This window comes from Taudactylus pleione, unplaced genomic scaffold (genome assembly GCF_031769625.1).
Source record: "Taudactylus pleione unplaced genomic scaffold, aTauple2 ptg001443l, whole genome shotgun sequence".
Lineage (NCBI taxonomy): Eukaryota > Metazoa > Chordata > Amphibia > Anura > Myobatrachidae > Taudactylus > Taudactylus pleione.
This window is the reverse complement of record NW_028285842.1, coordinates 427,226-440,672: the sequence shown is the minus strand read 5'-3', so window position 1 is coordinate 440,672 and position 13,447 is coordinate 427,226. Positions and strand designations below refer to the sequence as shown.

Sequence of the window (13,447 nt, the reverse complement as noted above, 5' to 3'; positions counted from 1 at the left end):
CCAGCACACACTGATATGTGGTATTATTATTATATAGGGAGAGGGGACTGTACAGTGATATATGAGGGGGAATAACACAGCTCCCAGCACACACTGATATGTGGTATTATTATATAGGGGAGAGGGGACCGTACAGTGATATATGAGGGGGAATAACACAGCTTCCAGCACACACTGATATGTGGTATTATTATTACATAGGGGAGAGGGGACAGTACAGTGATATATGAGGGGGAATAACACAGCTCCCAGTACACACTGATATGTGGTATTATTATTATATAGGGGAGAGGGGACTGTACAGTGATATATGAGGGGTAATAACACAGCTCCCAGCACACACTCATATGTGATATTATTATTATTATATAGGGGAGAGGGGACCGTACAGTGATATGAGGGGGAATAACACAGCTCCCAGCACACACTGATATGTGGTATTATTATTATATAGGGGGAGAGGGGACTGTACAGTGATATATAAGGGGAATAACACAGCTCCCAGCACACACTGATATGTGGTATTATATAGGGGATAGGGGACTGTACAGTGATATATGAGGGGGAATAACACAGCTCCCAGCACACACTGATATGTTTTATTATTATATAGGGGGGAGGGGACTGTACAGTGATATATGAGGGGGAATAACACAGCTCCCAGCACACACTGATATGTGGTATTATTATTATATAGGGAGAGGGGACTGTACAGTGATATATGAGGGGGAATAACACAGCTCCCAGCACACACTGATATGTGGTATTATTATATAGGGGAGAGGGGACCGTACAGTGATATATGAGGGGGAATAACACAGCTTCCAGCACACACTGATATGTGGTATTATTATTACATAGGGGAGAGGGGACAGTACAGTGATATATGAGGGGGAATAACACAGCTCCCAGCACTCACTGATATGTGGAATTATTATATAGGGGAGAGGGACCGTACAGTGATATATGAGGGGGAATAACACAGCTCCCAGTACACACTGATATGTGGTATTATTATTATATAGGGGAGAGGGGACTGTACAGTGATATATGAGGGGTAATAACACAGCTCCCAGCACACACTCATATGTGATATTATTATTATTATATAGGGGAGAGGGGACCGTACAGTGATATGAGGGGGAATAACACAGCTCCCAGCACACACTGATATGTGGTATTATTATTATATAGGGGAGAGGGGACTGTACAGTGATATATGAGGGGGAATAACACAGCTCCCAGCACACACTATGTGATATTGTTATTATATAGGGGAGAGGGGACCGTACAGTGATATATGAGGGGGAATAACACAGCTCCCAGCACACATTGATATGTGTATTATTATTATATAGGGGAGAGGGGACTGTACAGTGATATATGAGGGGGAATAACACAGCTCCCAGCACACACTGATATGTGGTATTATTATATAGGGGAGCGTACAGTGATATATGAGGGGGAATAACACAGCTCCCAGCACACACTTATATGTGGTATTATTATTATATAGAGGAGAGGGGACTGTACAGTGATATATGAAGAAAATTTCAAATGAGAGACTCAACCGCCTACTTGGTAGGCACCATGTTAGGTCTCCTTGGCCCTGACGACCTTCAGTGTTATCCAGAAACCTAATCCTGTTCAAACTACACCACAATGCTGAATTTAGTGGAGCTAGGCATAAAACTCTGGCTGTGTATAAAGGACAAACAGACCGACACACACTTTCTCGCGTATAATATAGATATGGTCTTTAGCGCAGCTGTAGTTAGTCTTCCACACTGATATTCTACTGTTTTACTTATGTCTTGTATCATTTATTGGTATTTACGTGTTATTTTAGTGTTTTGTGTGTTTTATAAGGTTAAGAAATGACTGATCTAAAGGCAGAAGATATAGAGGGAGAAGAGGAGGCATATATGATGGGTAGTCAGCATTTTAAAGAGGAGGAAATCACTACATATATCAGCGCAGGTAAGTAACAAACACTTATTACTGAAGAGTCACATTTTCTCCTACAACAATATCTTATCCTGCACCCTCCCCTGTCAGTACAAACTTATGAGGGAAATGTATCTGCCCAGTTGGGCAGTCAGGAGCCATTTATACTCCTGCTCTTCCCCTCACATCATGTCACTGTGTGTTACCAGCCCAGAGATCTGACCAGTCTCCTCCCCCTCACACTCTCTGGTGTATCTCATACATCAGGATCCATCAGCCCCTATTATACTCCTGCTCTCCTCCTCACATCATGTCACTGTGTGTTACCAGCCCAGAGATCTGACCATTCTCCACCCCACACTCTCTGGTGTATCTCATACATCAGGAGCCATCAGCCCCTATTATACTCCTGCTCTTCCCCTCACATCATGTCACTGTGTGTTACCTACCCAGAGATCTGACCAGTCTCCTCCCCACACTCTCTGGTGTATCTCATACATCAGGAGCCATCAGCCCCTATTATACTCCTGCTCTCCTCCTCATCACATCATGTCACTGTGTGTTACCAGCCCACGTGGGAACTGTCAGTTGCTGGAGCCAATCAGCGGGCGCTCTACAGTCAGCTCTGCCGCTGATTGGCTCACGGAACTTCAATGCCCCGTTCAGTGCCGGCAGCTGGCATTTGGGAGCTATCAGTATGCGTGGCAACACACATGCTAATAGCTATTGCGTGGATCGGGAAAACTCGTTTGTTTGTTTTTTTTCACAATGCCATGGATTACTGCGGAGACCAGCGCAGGATATAGGTGAGTATGAAATCTTTCTTGCATCACTCTACTAGACAAGGGGACCGAAACATCTGGTTTAGGTAAGTATGTGTGAATGGGTAGGTGTGTTTAATAAAGTTATACTGGACACGGTGTGTGTGTTTTTGTCTTTTTTTAACTATTTATTTTACAGTGAAGTTACAGGTGCTGCATGTCTGCTGGCACTTGTAGTTCCACTGTAAAGTACAATAGTTTGACATTATTTGGCCCCCCTATTACCCCCATACCCACTGCTCCAGGGGTATGGGGGGTCCCCTACTCCCCCGAGATCACCGGCTTGCGCTGACCGACTTGGGGTGCTAATGCTGTGGACCTGGAGCCCCGGTGATTGGGTCTCCGGGCTGTGGCATTACACCCCGGTCGGTTGGGTCTGGTGCTGGTCTTAAATATAGGGGGAACCCCACGTCTTTTTTGCCCTCTATATTTAAAACCAGCACTAGTCCCTGCAGCCTGGTGTTGGTTTCTAAAATACGGTGGAACCCTACACATTTTGTTCCCCGTATTTTTAGAAGCCTGTATTGGCTGCCAAGCCTGGGGCTGGTTTGGCTTTTTTTTTTTTGGGGGGGGGGGGACCCTATGTAATTTTTTTTAAAAAACTTTTACTCCATTTTTATACAGGTACAACACAACGGGAATTTTCGGGATATATTCCAGGGATCCCCTAAAGATGTGTAGACATGGGGGATCACTATGGGTACCCCCATTTTTATCTCCTGTAGGAAGTCGGGGTTTCTAATAGCCGCGGCAGGAAAATACATCTGGCAAAGCTATTCAAAAACCCGACTTTCTTTTGCAGGCAAAAACGGGGGTACCCATAGTGATCCCCCATATCTGGACATCTTTAGGGGGGTCCCAGGCATATTTCCCGAAAATTCCCGTTTTTTTTTCGTAAATGGGGTCAAGGGTCATTTTTAAAGAACAGTGATACATTTTCAATTAACTATAGCAAGTGAAAAAAAATCGGGACACCCCAAAAAAAAAAAATCTAAATTTTGTGGTGAAAAAAAATAAAAATAGTCAAACAAAATGGCAAACTAACGAAATTAATTCTAGTGGGGTCCCCAAGTATGTGGCAGGTGTTTTTTTTTTTTTATTGCGCAGAGTAGTGGCAGGTATATTTTTGCAGAATTTTTAAATTTACCTTTAGGGACTTAAAAATATGCTAGTACCCATTTTCATGTACCCCAAATTTGATGGGACCACTTTTAAAACAAAAAAAAAAAACCTAAGTGCTCTTCTGCATCACTTTTTCAATGTCGGGGAAAAAAAAACCTGCCGTGACTATTTAAAAGTCCCGACTTTCTTCTGCAGGCATAGTGATCCCCGAGGTCTGGACATCTTTAGGGGGGTCCTACAATTATTTCCGGAAAATTCCCGTTTTTTTTCGCCGATCCAAGTATCGCCGGGTCCCGTTTTCGCTGGTTTAAGATTGAATACGGGTATAAAGCGGGCACGCGCGCGATACTTTATCCCCGGAAAAGCTGCGATGTGGAGCGAAAAGTCCGTGCTGGACTTTTCGCTCCAAATTGAATACCCCTGATGGTGTCACAGATCTGCCCTGTCACACTGCTGGGGATGTGAGGACCCTATACATAGTGTCACAGATCTGCCCTGTCACACTGCTGGGGATGTGAGGACCCTAGACGTAGTGTCACAGATCTGCCCTGTCACACTGCTGGGGATGTGAGGACCCTAGACGTAGTGTCACAGATCTGCCCTGTCACACTGCTGGGGATGTGAGGACCCTAGACATAGTGTCACAGATCTGCCTTGTCACACTGCTGGGGATGTGAGGACCCTAGTCATAGTGTCACAGGTCTGTCCTGTCACACTGCTGGGGATGTGAGGACCCTACACATAGTGTCACAGATCTGCCTTGTCACACTGCTGGGGATGTGAGGACCCTAGACATAATGTCACAGATCTTCCCTGTCACACTGCTGGGGATGTGAGGACCCTAGACATAATGTCACAGATCTGCCCTGTCACACTGCTGGGGATGTGGGGACCCTAGACATAGTTTCACAGATCTGCTCTGTCACACTGCTGGGGAATAAATTCATTTTTGTCCACAAAATTCTACACCCAATACCCTATAATGACAACGTGTAAAAAGTTTTTTTTGAAATTTTTGCAAATTTAATAATAAAAAAAAAAAAAACTTACGAAATCACATGTATATAAGTATGCACAGCCTTTGCTCAATACTTTGTTGATGCACCTTTGGCAGCAATTACAGCCTCAAGTCTTTTTGAATATGATGCCACAAGCTTGGCACACCTATCTTTGGCCAGTTTTGCCAATTCCTCTTTGCAGCACCTCTCAAGCTCCATCAGGTTGGATGGGAAGCGTCGGTGCCAAGCCATTTTCAGATCTCTCCAGAGATGTTCAATCGGATTCAAGTCTGGGCTCTGGCTGGGCCACTCAAGGACATTCACAGAGTTGTCCTGAAGCCACTCCTTTGATATCTTGGCTGTGTGCTTAGAGTCGTTGTCCCGCTGAAAGATGAATCGTCACCCCAGTCTGAGGTCAAGAGCACTCTGGAGCAGGTTTTCATCCAGGATGTCTCTGTACATTGCTGCATTCATCTTTCCCTGTATCCTGACTAGTCTACCAGTTCCTGCCACTGAAAAACATCCCCACAGCATGATGCTGTCACCACCATACTTCACTTTAGGGATGGTTTTGGCCTGCTGATGAGCGGTGCCTAGTTTCCTCCATACATAATGCCTGGCATTGATGCCAAAGAGTTCAATCTTTTGTTTCACATGGTCTGAGTGTCCTTCAGGTGCATTTTGGCAAACTCCAGGCAGGCAGCCATGTGCTTTTTACTAAGGAGTAGCTTCCGTCTGGCCACTCTACCATACAGGCCTGATTGGTGGATTGCTGCAGAGATGGTTATCCTTCTGGAAGGTTCTCCTTTGTCCACAGAGGAATGCTGTAGCTCTGACACAGTGACCATCGGGTTCTTGGACACTACCCTGATTAGGTACGTTGTCCCGCGATCGCTCAGTTTAGACGGCCGCCCAACTCTAGGAAGAGTCCTGGTGGTTCCGAACTTCTTCCATTTACGGATGATGGAGGCCACTGTGCTCATTGGGACCTTCAAAGCAGCAGATATTTTCTGTACCCTTCCCCAGATTTGTGCCTCGAGACAATCCTGTCTCGGAGGTCTACAGACAATTCCTTGGACTTCATGCTTGTTTTGTGCTCTGACATGCACTGTCAAGTGTGGGACCTGATATAGACAGGTGTCAAAGTCATGTCCAAACAACTGAATATACCACAGGTAGACTCCAATTAAGCTGTAGGAACATCTCAAGGATGATCAGTGGAAACAGTATGCACCTGAGCTCAATTCTGAGCTTCATGGCAATGGCTGTGAATACTTATGTACATGTGATTTCTTAAGTTTTCTTCTTTAAATTAAATTTGCAAAAATCTCAAAAAAACTTTTTACACATTGTCATTATGGGGTATTGTGTGTAGAATTTTGAGGACAAAAATTTATTCCATTTTGGAATAAGGCTGTAACATAACAAAATGTGGAAAAAGTGAAACGCTGTGAATACTTTCTGGATGCACTGTATAATGAGCTATAGTACAGAAAATGAAATAAATAGAACTGTATGTTGTGTGAGGTAAAATATATGTATATATGAGAAGCTATAGTACAGACAATGTAATATATATAACTGTATGCTGTGTGAGGTAATATATATGTATATATGAGAAGCTATAGTACAGACAATGTAATATATATAACTGTATGCTGTGTGAGGTAATATATATGTATATATGGGAAGCTATAGTACAGACAATGTAATGAAGCTTTATATGTACCTATCTATATAAGCATTTGTATTGCAGTGTATGTGTAGTACTAGGCACATTTATTGAGGTAACAGCTCGGGTGGCATAATAATAACCCCATAATGGACGTGAGGCGCGCGCTATAGGGTATAATTCTAGAAGCAGCGCAAGGATCCGTGGCTCGCGCTGCCGGTGGGAAATAGAGAGGCTCACAGCCAGAGTGAGGGGTCGTGTTCCTCTGTAGCTGGGGGCATGGAGCAGTCAGTGGCACTTCAGGCAGAGGTGCCGTGTGGCTGTCATTGAAACTCAGAGCTGCAGAGGTATCGAGATGCCGCATCTGTAGAGGGAAGTTATCAGCGGCTCCAGTAGGTAGAGAGCATAGGGGCTCTCCAGTGAAGATAGCCAATCAGCTACATCACCGGCTCCAGTAGGTAGAGAGCATAAGGGCTCTCCAGTGAAGATAGCCAATAAACTCATCACCGGCTCCAGTAGGCAGAGAGCATAGGGCCTCTCCAGTGAAGGAAGCCAATCAGCTACATCACCGGCTCCAGTAGGTAGAGAGCATAAGGGCTCTCCAGTGAAGATAGCCAATAAACTCATCACCGGCTCCAGTAGGCAGAGAGCATAGGGCCTCTCCTGTGAAGGAAGCCAATCCGCTACATCACCGGCTCCAGTAGGCAGAGAGCATAGGGCCTCTCCTGTGAAGAAAGCCAATCAGCTACATCACCGGCTCCAGTAGGCAGAGAGCATAGGGCCTCTCCTGTGAAGATAGCCAATCCGCTACATCACCGGCTCCAGTAGGCAGAGAGCATAGGGCCTCTCCTGTGAAGATAGCCAATCAGCTACATCACCGGCTCCAGTAGGTAGAGAGCATAGGGCCTCTCCTGTGAAGATAGCCAATCAGCTACATCACCGGCTCCAGTAGGCAGAGAGCATAGGGCCTCTCCTGTGAAGAAAGCCAATCAGCTACATCACCGGCTCCAGTAGGCAGAGAGCATAGGGCCTCTCCTGTGAAGGAAGCCAATCAGCTACATCACCGGCTCCAGTAGGCAGAGAGCATAGGGCCTCTCCTGTGAAGAAAGCCAATCCGCTACATCACCGGCTCCAGTAGGTAGAGAGCATAGGGCCTCTCCTGTGAAGGAAGCCAATCAGCTACATCACCGGCTCCAGTAGGCAGAGAGCATAAGGGCTCTCCAGTGACAATAGCCAATCAGCTGATTTCATTAATACTAATAACGGTGACTGTCAGCAAAGCTGGAATCCCTCAGTTAGGGAGATGCTAGGACTGCAGGTGGTGATAAGCTGGTAGCGGTAACAGCAGTGAGTAAGTTACACTGCACATGCATAGCACCACTAATGCACATAGAATTCACGTAATAGTGCCAGCTAGACCTATAATTCCCGGCACACAGACACCCAGTGCTGCAGGAGAAGTTTGGGGAAGTAATAAAAGATCCCATAGACTGAGTATACCACCCATAGTTTGTAAAGCAACAAGCAGAATAAACGGCTCTCTCTCGGATGCAGTAATAATACATGAATTATTGTCAGTGGGGAAGCCAACTCCATGATCTGAGCTATTTCACCATCTCCAGGTAGATTCTGATCTGCCTGTAATACTGCTCATTCGGTAGAGACACTGCTTAACCACTTTTATAATGGATATTTCTCCTTCATCCACTAGGGGACACTGGAGTTCAAGACAGTGGGTATAGACGGTGGTAGAGTAGAGCCTGGCACTTTAAATAATTTAGAAGTGTGACTGGCTCCTCCCCCTCTATGCCCCATCAGCCCCAGTTTTTAGAATGTGCCCGAGAGAGCCGGTCACATAGGGCTGAGCTCCAGCCCACACTTAGTATTTTTATCTTTATTTTCACTTTATTTTATTTTATAGCTTTCACAAAGCATTGAGGACAGGCTGACAGAGAACTGCGTCTGTCAGCCTGCTACATGGAGGCATCAGGAGACCCGCCACCACTAAAAAAGAGTGCGTGTCGGAGTCCCGGGCACCCTGGCAGTAGCTCAGGGAGGACACGCCACAGCTTAATATAGAGGCTGTGTCCGTGCTTCCGAATGCCTAGCCGCAGCCCTGATGCCAGCAGTGGTAAGTATAATCTCTTCCCCTGACTAGCGGGGGACTAGATCTGCGGCCCCTCCGCCCCCATATAGCTGAACTACTGAGTTCAGCAAACTACCAACCTGGGTCCTTATTTTAGAAGGTCCCCGGTTCTATGCCCGGCATAGAAAATATTCCTTATGCCGGTTAACAAGGGGGCGGAGCCACCGCGCATAAAGTCGCGCTTCCCAGTCAAAATCTCCCTCAGAGAAGGACTGTAATAACATCCCTGCACTCTCCATGCAGGGACACCGCTGTCCTGCATCTGTGACAGCGCGGTGCCTTGCTGCGGCTGTCGTTTACAGTGAGACAACTCTCTCTGCAATAGAAGCGGTCTGTTGCTGCAGCACCCCCCGCGCCTGCCGCACTACCTTCTCCCCGAACTAAAGAGACAATCCCGGTCAGTATACCGGAGTGAGCGGGGGCGGAGCTTATTAGGGCGCATCTCGCATTCTAGCTGCGCCATCTGTAGGCGGGTTCTCCCTCTTCTGTGCGCTTCACTGTAAAACAGCGCTGCTGCTATATAGCGATCTCCGGTTCCAGTGGAGAGCTCCTAAGCAGCGGCGTTCTCAAGGAGGTGCTGGCTTCCGGTTAGGCGGGCTGCCGAAGTTGGGCTCGCTGTAGGAGGCATGGGGTGCGGCCCTGGTTGCGGCTCCTTACAGAGCAGCCAAAGGTAAGGACCCTAAGAGTCAACAGCTTTAGCCGGGGGGCTCCGTTCTCGGCGATGTAGGGGCGGGGCTTAGTCCATTGCTGCGCCCGGAAGTGCGCCGCTTAATTCTACACAGCTCCCCTTGGGCTGCGCACTTCATGAGATCTCCCAGTAAGGAGAGTTTTATATCCAGCTTCCTCTTAAGGGCAGCATTGGGTACAGTATATTACCTGCGTAAACGCAGTTTAGTGCAGGGTGAATGCAGTGTGGACTGTGCCTGCTAGAGCAGCGAGAGGTCTGAATCCCTGGAGTGACTGCACCGCGGGAAGTTCAGTTATAGAGAGTGCACTCCACCTTCATGTGGTTGCGCATGCTAGGATAACTCCGCTTAGAATACGCTGTGCTGTGTAAGAAACTGTTACTACACCACCCTTAATAGGCCTGGTCAGTACTTGGAATATCTGGGCAGCTGCAGTATCTAAATAGAACCTAGTTTGGTAAATGCTGAGATAGATTATGCTGATGCATACTGAGCGCAGTGTAGCAGTCTTCCTGCTTACTGAGTTACGCAGCGACAAGGTCCATATTGAACTTGACTCATCTCGGTAGTTCCTATATGGTGGTCAGATTCCACAATGATCTTGTAGAGGGGAGAGCACCGCAAAACAGTCAGCCACAACTCTCCTAACTGCTGCCCTACGGCATTGTGATGTTACTGTGTAGAGGATAGTTATGTCTATTTTAAAATTGTCTATCAAAATGGCTGCACTGTTTGATTAAGTATTAATCAGTACTCATATTGAAGAACAACACCTCTACATATCATGGGACCCGCCGCCACTATTATAGAGTGAGTGTACGGGCCCCTGACACTAGCTCAGGGAGGAACATGCCGCAGCCTAATACAGAGGATGTGTCCATGTCACTTACCCTCCGCATGATCTGCCAATTGATCTATGTCTGTGTCAGATGGGCCTATATACATCAAGTATACTGCAGTAATTTTCATTGCACTAAGGTCGTCTCCTTGATTCCCACTTTAAAAAAGCGGGTTCAACTGGAGCTCAAATGGCTCACTCGAAAGAGCGGGTACTCCAGTGACAGAAGGGTCCCAGGATCGAAACCAATCTGGGTCATCACGCTGTTCAAATATCCAGGCCCATACGCCGTAGCAGATTGACGGCCACACGCGACACATGAGCAGTCTCCCTGCGTGGAGGTAAGCCACATGTATGTAGATATTTGTATTTTATGCATATGAATTTTGTCCTGGGCTCAACCAAGGTCTTTGCTCAGTTCTTGGCTCTTACTGTTGCTCATGTTAAATATGTGTGGGTACGTGGTCCCTACGGCCACACCACCCTGAACACGCCCGATCTCGTCTGATCTTGGAAGCTAAGCAGGATCAGGCCTGGTTAGTATTTGGTATGTGTATATATATATATATATATATATATATATGTGTGTGTATGTATGTATGTATGTATGTATCGCTTCTTATCCTTACCGTAAGGGCAGAGGAGGATCTGTTATCCGTCTTGTCTCATACCTACATATTTTGAAAGAAGCATCCTGCGATTGGAGGCTGGACTCTCCTGATGCGGTTGTTTGGTACAATAACTCCGCTTTACATGGGTGCCTGTGTATGTGTAGGTATGTGTAATGTGTGTATGTGTATATATGTATATATATATATATCTCTGTATATATGTATATTAATAAAATGTGTTGGGAATTGTATAGGTGTGTGTATACTTCCACAATCATTAGGTTTACCTATAAGTCCATGGATGGGAAGCCGCCTGGGATTACCAGAAACTGTAGGCGATATCCATATATGATGTCCACACATGTATATAATGGAGCAAACTTGTGGCATTCTAAGAATGCATCAGATATGCTGTATATATGCTAATCTCCTGGGCAGGAGTCTTGACAGGTAAGCTTCCTTGGTTGGTACTAACTCTTCCTTTCAAAGAGATTGCCTTCTCATGCAACTATGTTTGTCCAGGTGTGCGTGTGTATATGTATAATATATATTCACATTCCTTGTATGAATATTTCCTAATAATGGGAAAACCTGTTTTAACCCTAACTGGGGGTATCACTATAGCCTAATGCAATGTCTATGTACAGGTACCTTCTCAGTATAGGTTCCTGTACTCAATATTATCTCAATAAAATGAGGCTATAAGTGTCCCTAGGTTCTCTTCCTCTCAGTACATAGAGAATGCAGGTTCTATTCCATCCTCAGGACCTAATTGTTTAAATGACAACAGACTGCAGTTACTGCTCCTGTCCCTGAAGGCCTACGGCCACCCGCCGAAAAGGCAGGGTCAGGCCTGGCTTGATTAGATTGGTGAGTATCAGGTAAATCCTTGGCCCTGGTGTTCACTTTTGAATCCCTCTCGTTGTGAACACTATAACTTTCAAGGGTCACTGGTGGGGATCCATCATCAAATATTTAATATTCTGTGTGTATCTTGACCTATTCAAGGTCTTACTTAAATCCGCCTGTTAACTAATACGCACTTCGCCATTATAAGTGATAATGTACTGATACACTAGCAGACTGTATTTGGAGTATATGTATAAACTCTAGATGTCTACTCATCCCTACTGTTACATGCTCAGGTATAGAGTCCTGTTGTACAACCTTCTTGTCTCCTAACAATTTGCTAGTTTTCTACAGTGTTTTCCCAGACAACATCGCCAGACTGAAGTCTGTGCTGTAGAGCATTGGTTCTTAGCCCACTGAACTACTCTCTATACCTGACGTGACGGGTTGCTGTGAGATGGAAAAGGTTAGTGACCTACATCTCGTCTAGAGGGCTTCTGGTTGCTCACAGGTAAGCGGTACCTCACTAATGCCTCGGCAGATGCTCCAATTTCATGCAACCTGACATTAAGGGGGAGGACTAGCTGCCGTCCTAGCAGCCATCCGCTCTCGTAATCAGTTGGCTCTACTACACTTTAGAGCTTTCCTGGTGTGTGGGTGCATAGTTCCAACATTGAGAGTGCTCGCTTCTGCAGCACATATACTAAAAATTGAAACGCAAGGATGACACGCAAATTCGTGAAGCATTCCATATTTAATTATCACTTTCTTCTACTAGACTCTGTTGGGGTGATAAAGGACTGTAGCGCATCTATGGGCTACGGCACATCTTTACATTAAAGTGTGACAGTCATTATGTTCTGCGCAGGGAGCCTGATTCCTGTTCAGTATCTGTGGATATTTTCATCACACTGACAGGTTCCTGATGTGTACCTTTATGGTTGTCCTAGCCTTGTTGTACGGGATGCTTCCCTATATTGGTAGCTCTCCTTGGGTGGCTGTTGCATCCGTGCTCTTTAACTGCCAGGGTATCCGAGTTGTTTTCATACTATGTTCGGACCAGCAGTTTGTACTGACTACGCACTTCCATCATGATGGACATGTCTGTTGTTTGGGGTTGTTGCTATGGTTTTCTTTTTAGGCCGGCACAGGGGGTGTGCCGTAAAGTCCCCGTATGGGGCGCCCAATACACGAGTTTGAGACCCGCCCCAAGCGGTAGTGACACACTGCCAGTAGTCTGCTATGGGGAATTATAGCTGCAGGGTTTCAGTTGCTGTTTGATCCCTCTGTTTCAGAGTGGTTGTACTGCGGTCTGACCCTCTGAAAGGAATTGTGGTTTCAGTTCTTTCACAGCCGCCTCTGCATCATACCCAGCGGGATCTCCATTGTTGAGAACTTCTATGGTTTAACCCCTTCCGCTGGTTGTCAACCTGGTAGTACTTGGGCCTCGGCGATTGTTCGGTCTTGACTTTTGCCTCGTTGTATACTCCTTATTAGGAGTCTGTGGACAGGATCAGCTCTGTATCTGTAGATTGGTATTATATACGTATATCTATATGAATTCTGTCCAGCAGTGCTGGGTTGCTGCTGTCTGCGAATTATACAGCTTCCTATGTTCGACTCTAGTTTGGCCTGGGTCTGTTTTCAGCTGAGCTTACATTAGCCGTTATTACGTTTGAATTACGCCGTAAGTTGTGGAATTCTTCCGCTGTTTAGCAGGGAGTTGTGATTGTCTCCTCTGCGACACTTGATCCTCA

General features: G+C 46.0%; 2 protein-coding genes across 4 annotated transcripts in view; one reads left to right on the top strand and one right to left on the bottom strand.

Moving 5' to 3' along the window:
• The window catches only part of LOC148442587 (uncharacterized), a 113,913-nt gene that overhangs the window by 62,759 nt on the left and 37,707 nt on the right, over window positions 1-13,447 (bottom strand). The gene's annotated exons all lie outside the window — the stretch shown is intronic.
• The window catches only part of LOC148442588 (uncharacterized), a 60,605-nt gene that overhangs the window by 37,787 nt on the left and 9,371 nt on the right, over window positions 1-13,447 (top strand). For 2 of the 3 annotated variants that reach the window (XM_088463763.1, XM_088463762.1), the window contains exon 2: window positions 1,870-1,980. The exons of the other annotated variant lie outside the window; for it this stretch is intronic. In XM_088463763.1, the coding sequence (XP_088319889.1) occupies window positions 1,878-1,980 (103 nt within the window). In that variant the 5' untranslated portion in view covers window positions 1,870-1,877. The remainder of the gene's footprint in view (window positions 1-1,869; window positions 1,981-13,447) is intronic. 3 annotated transcript variants of the gene reach the window in all.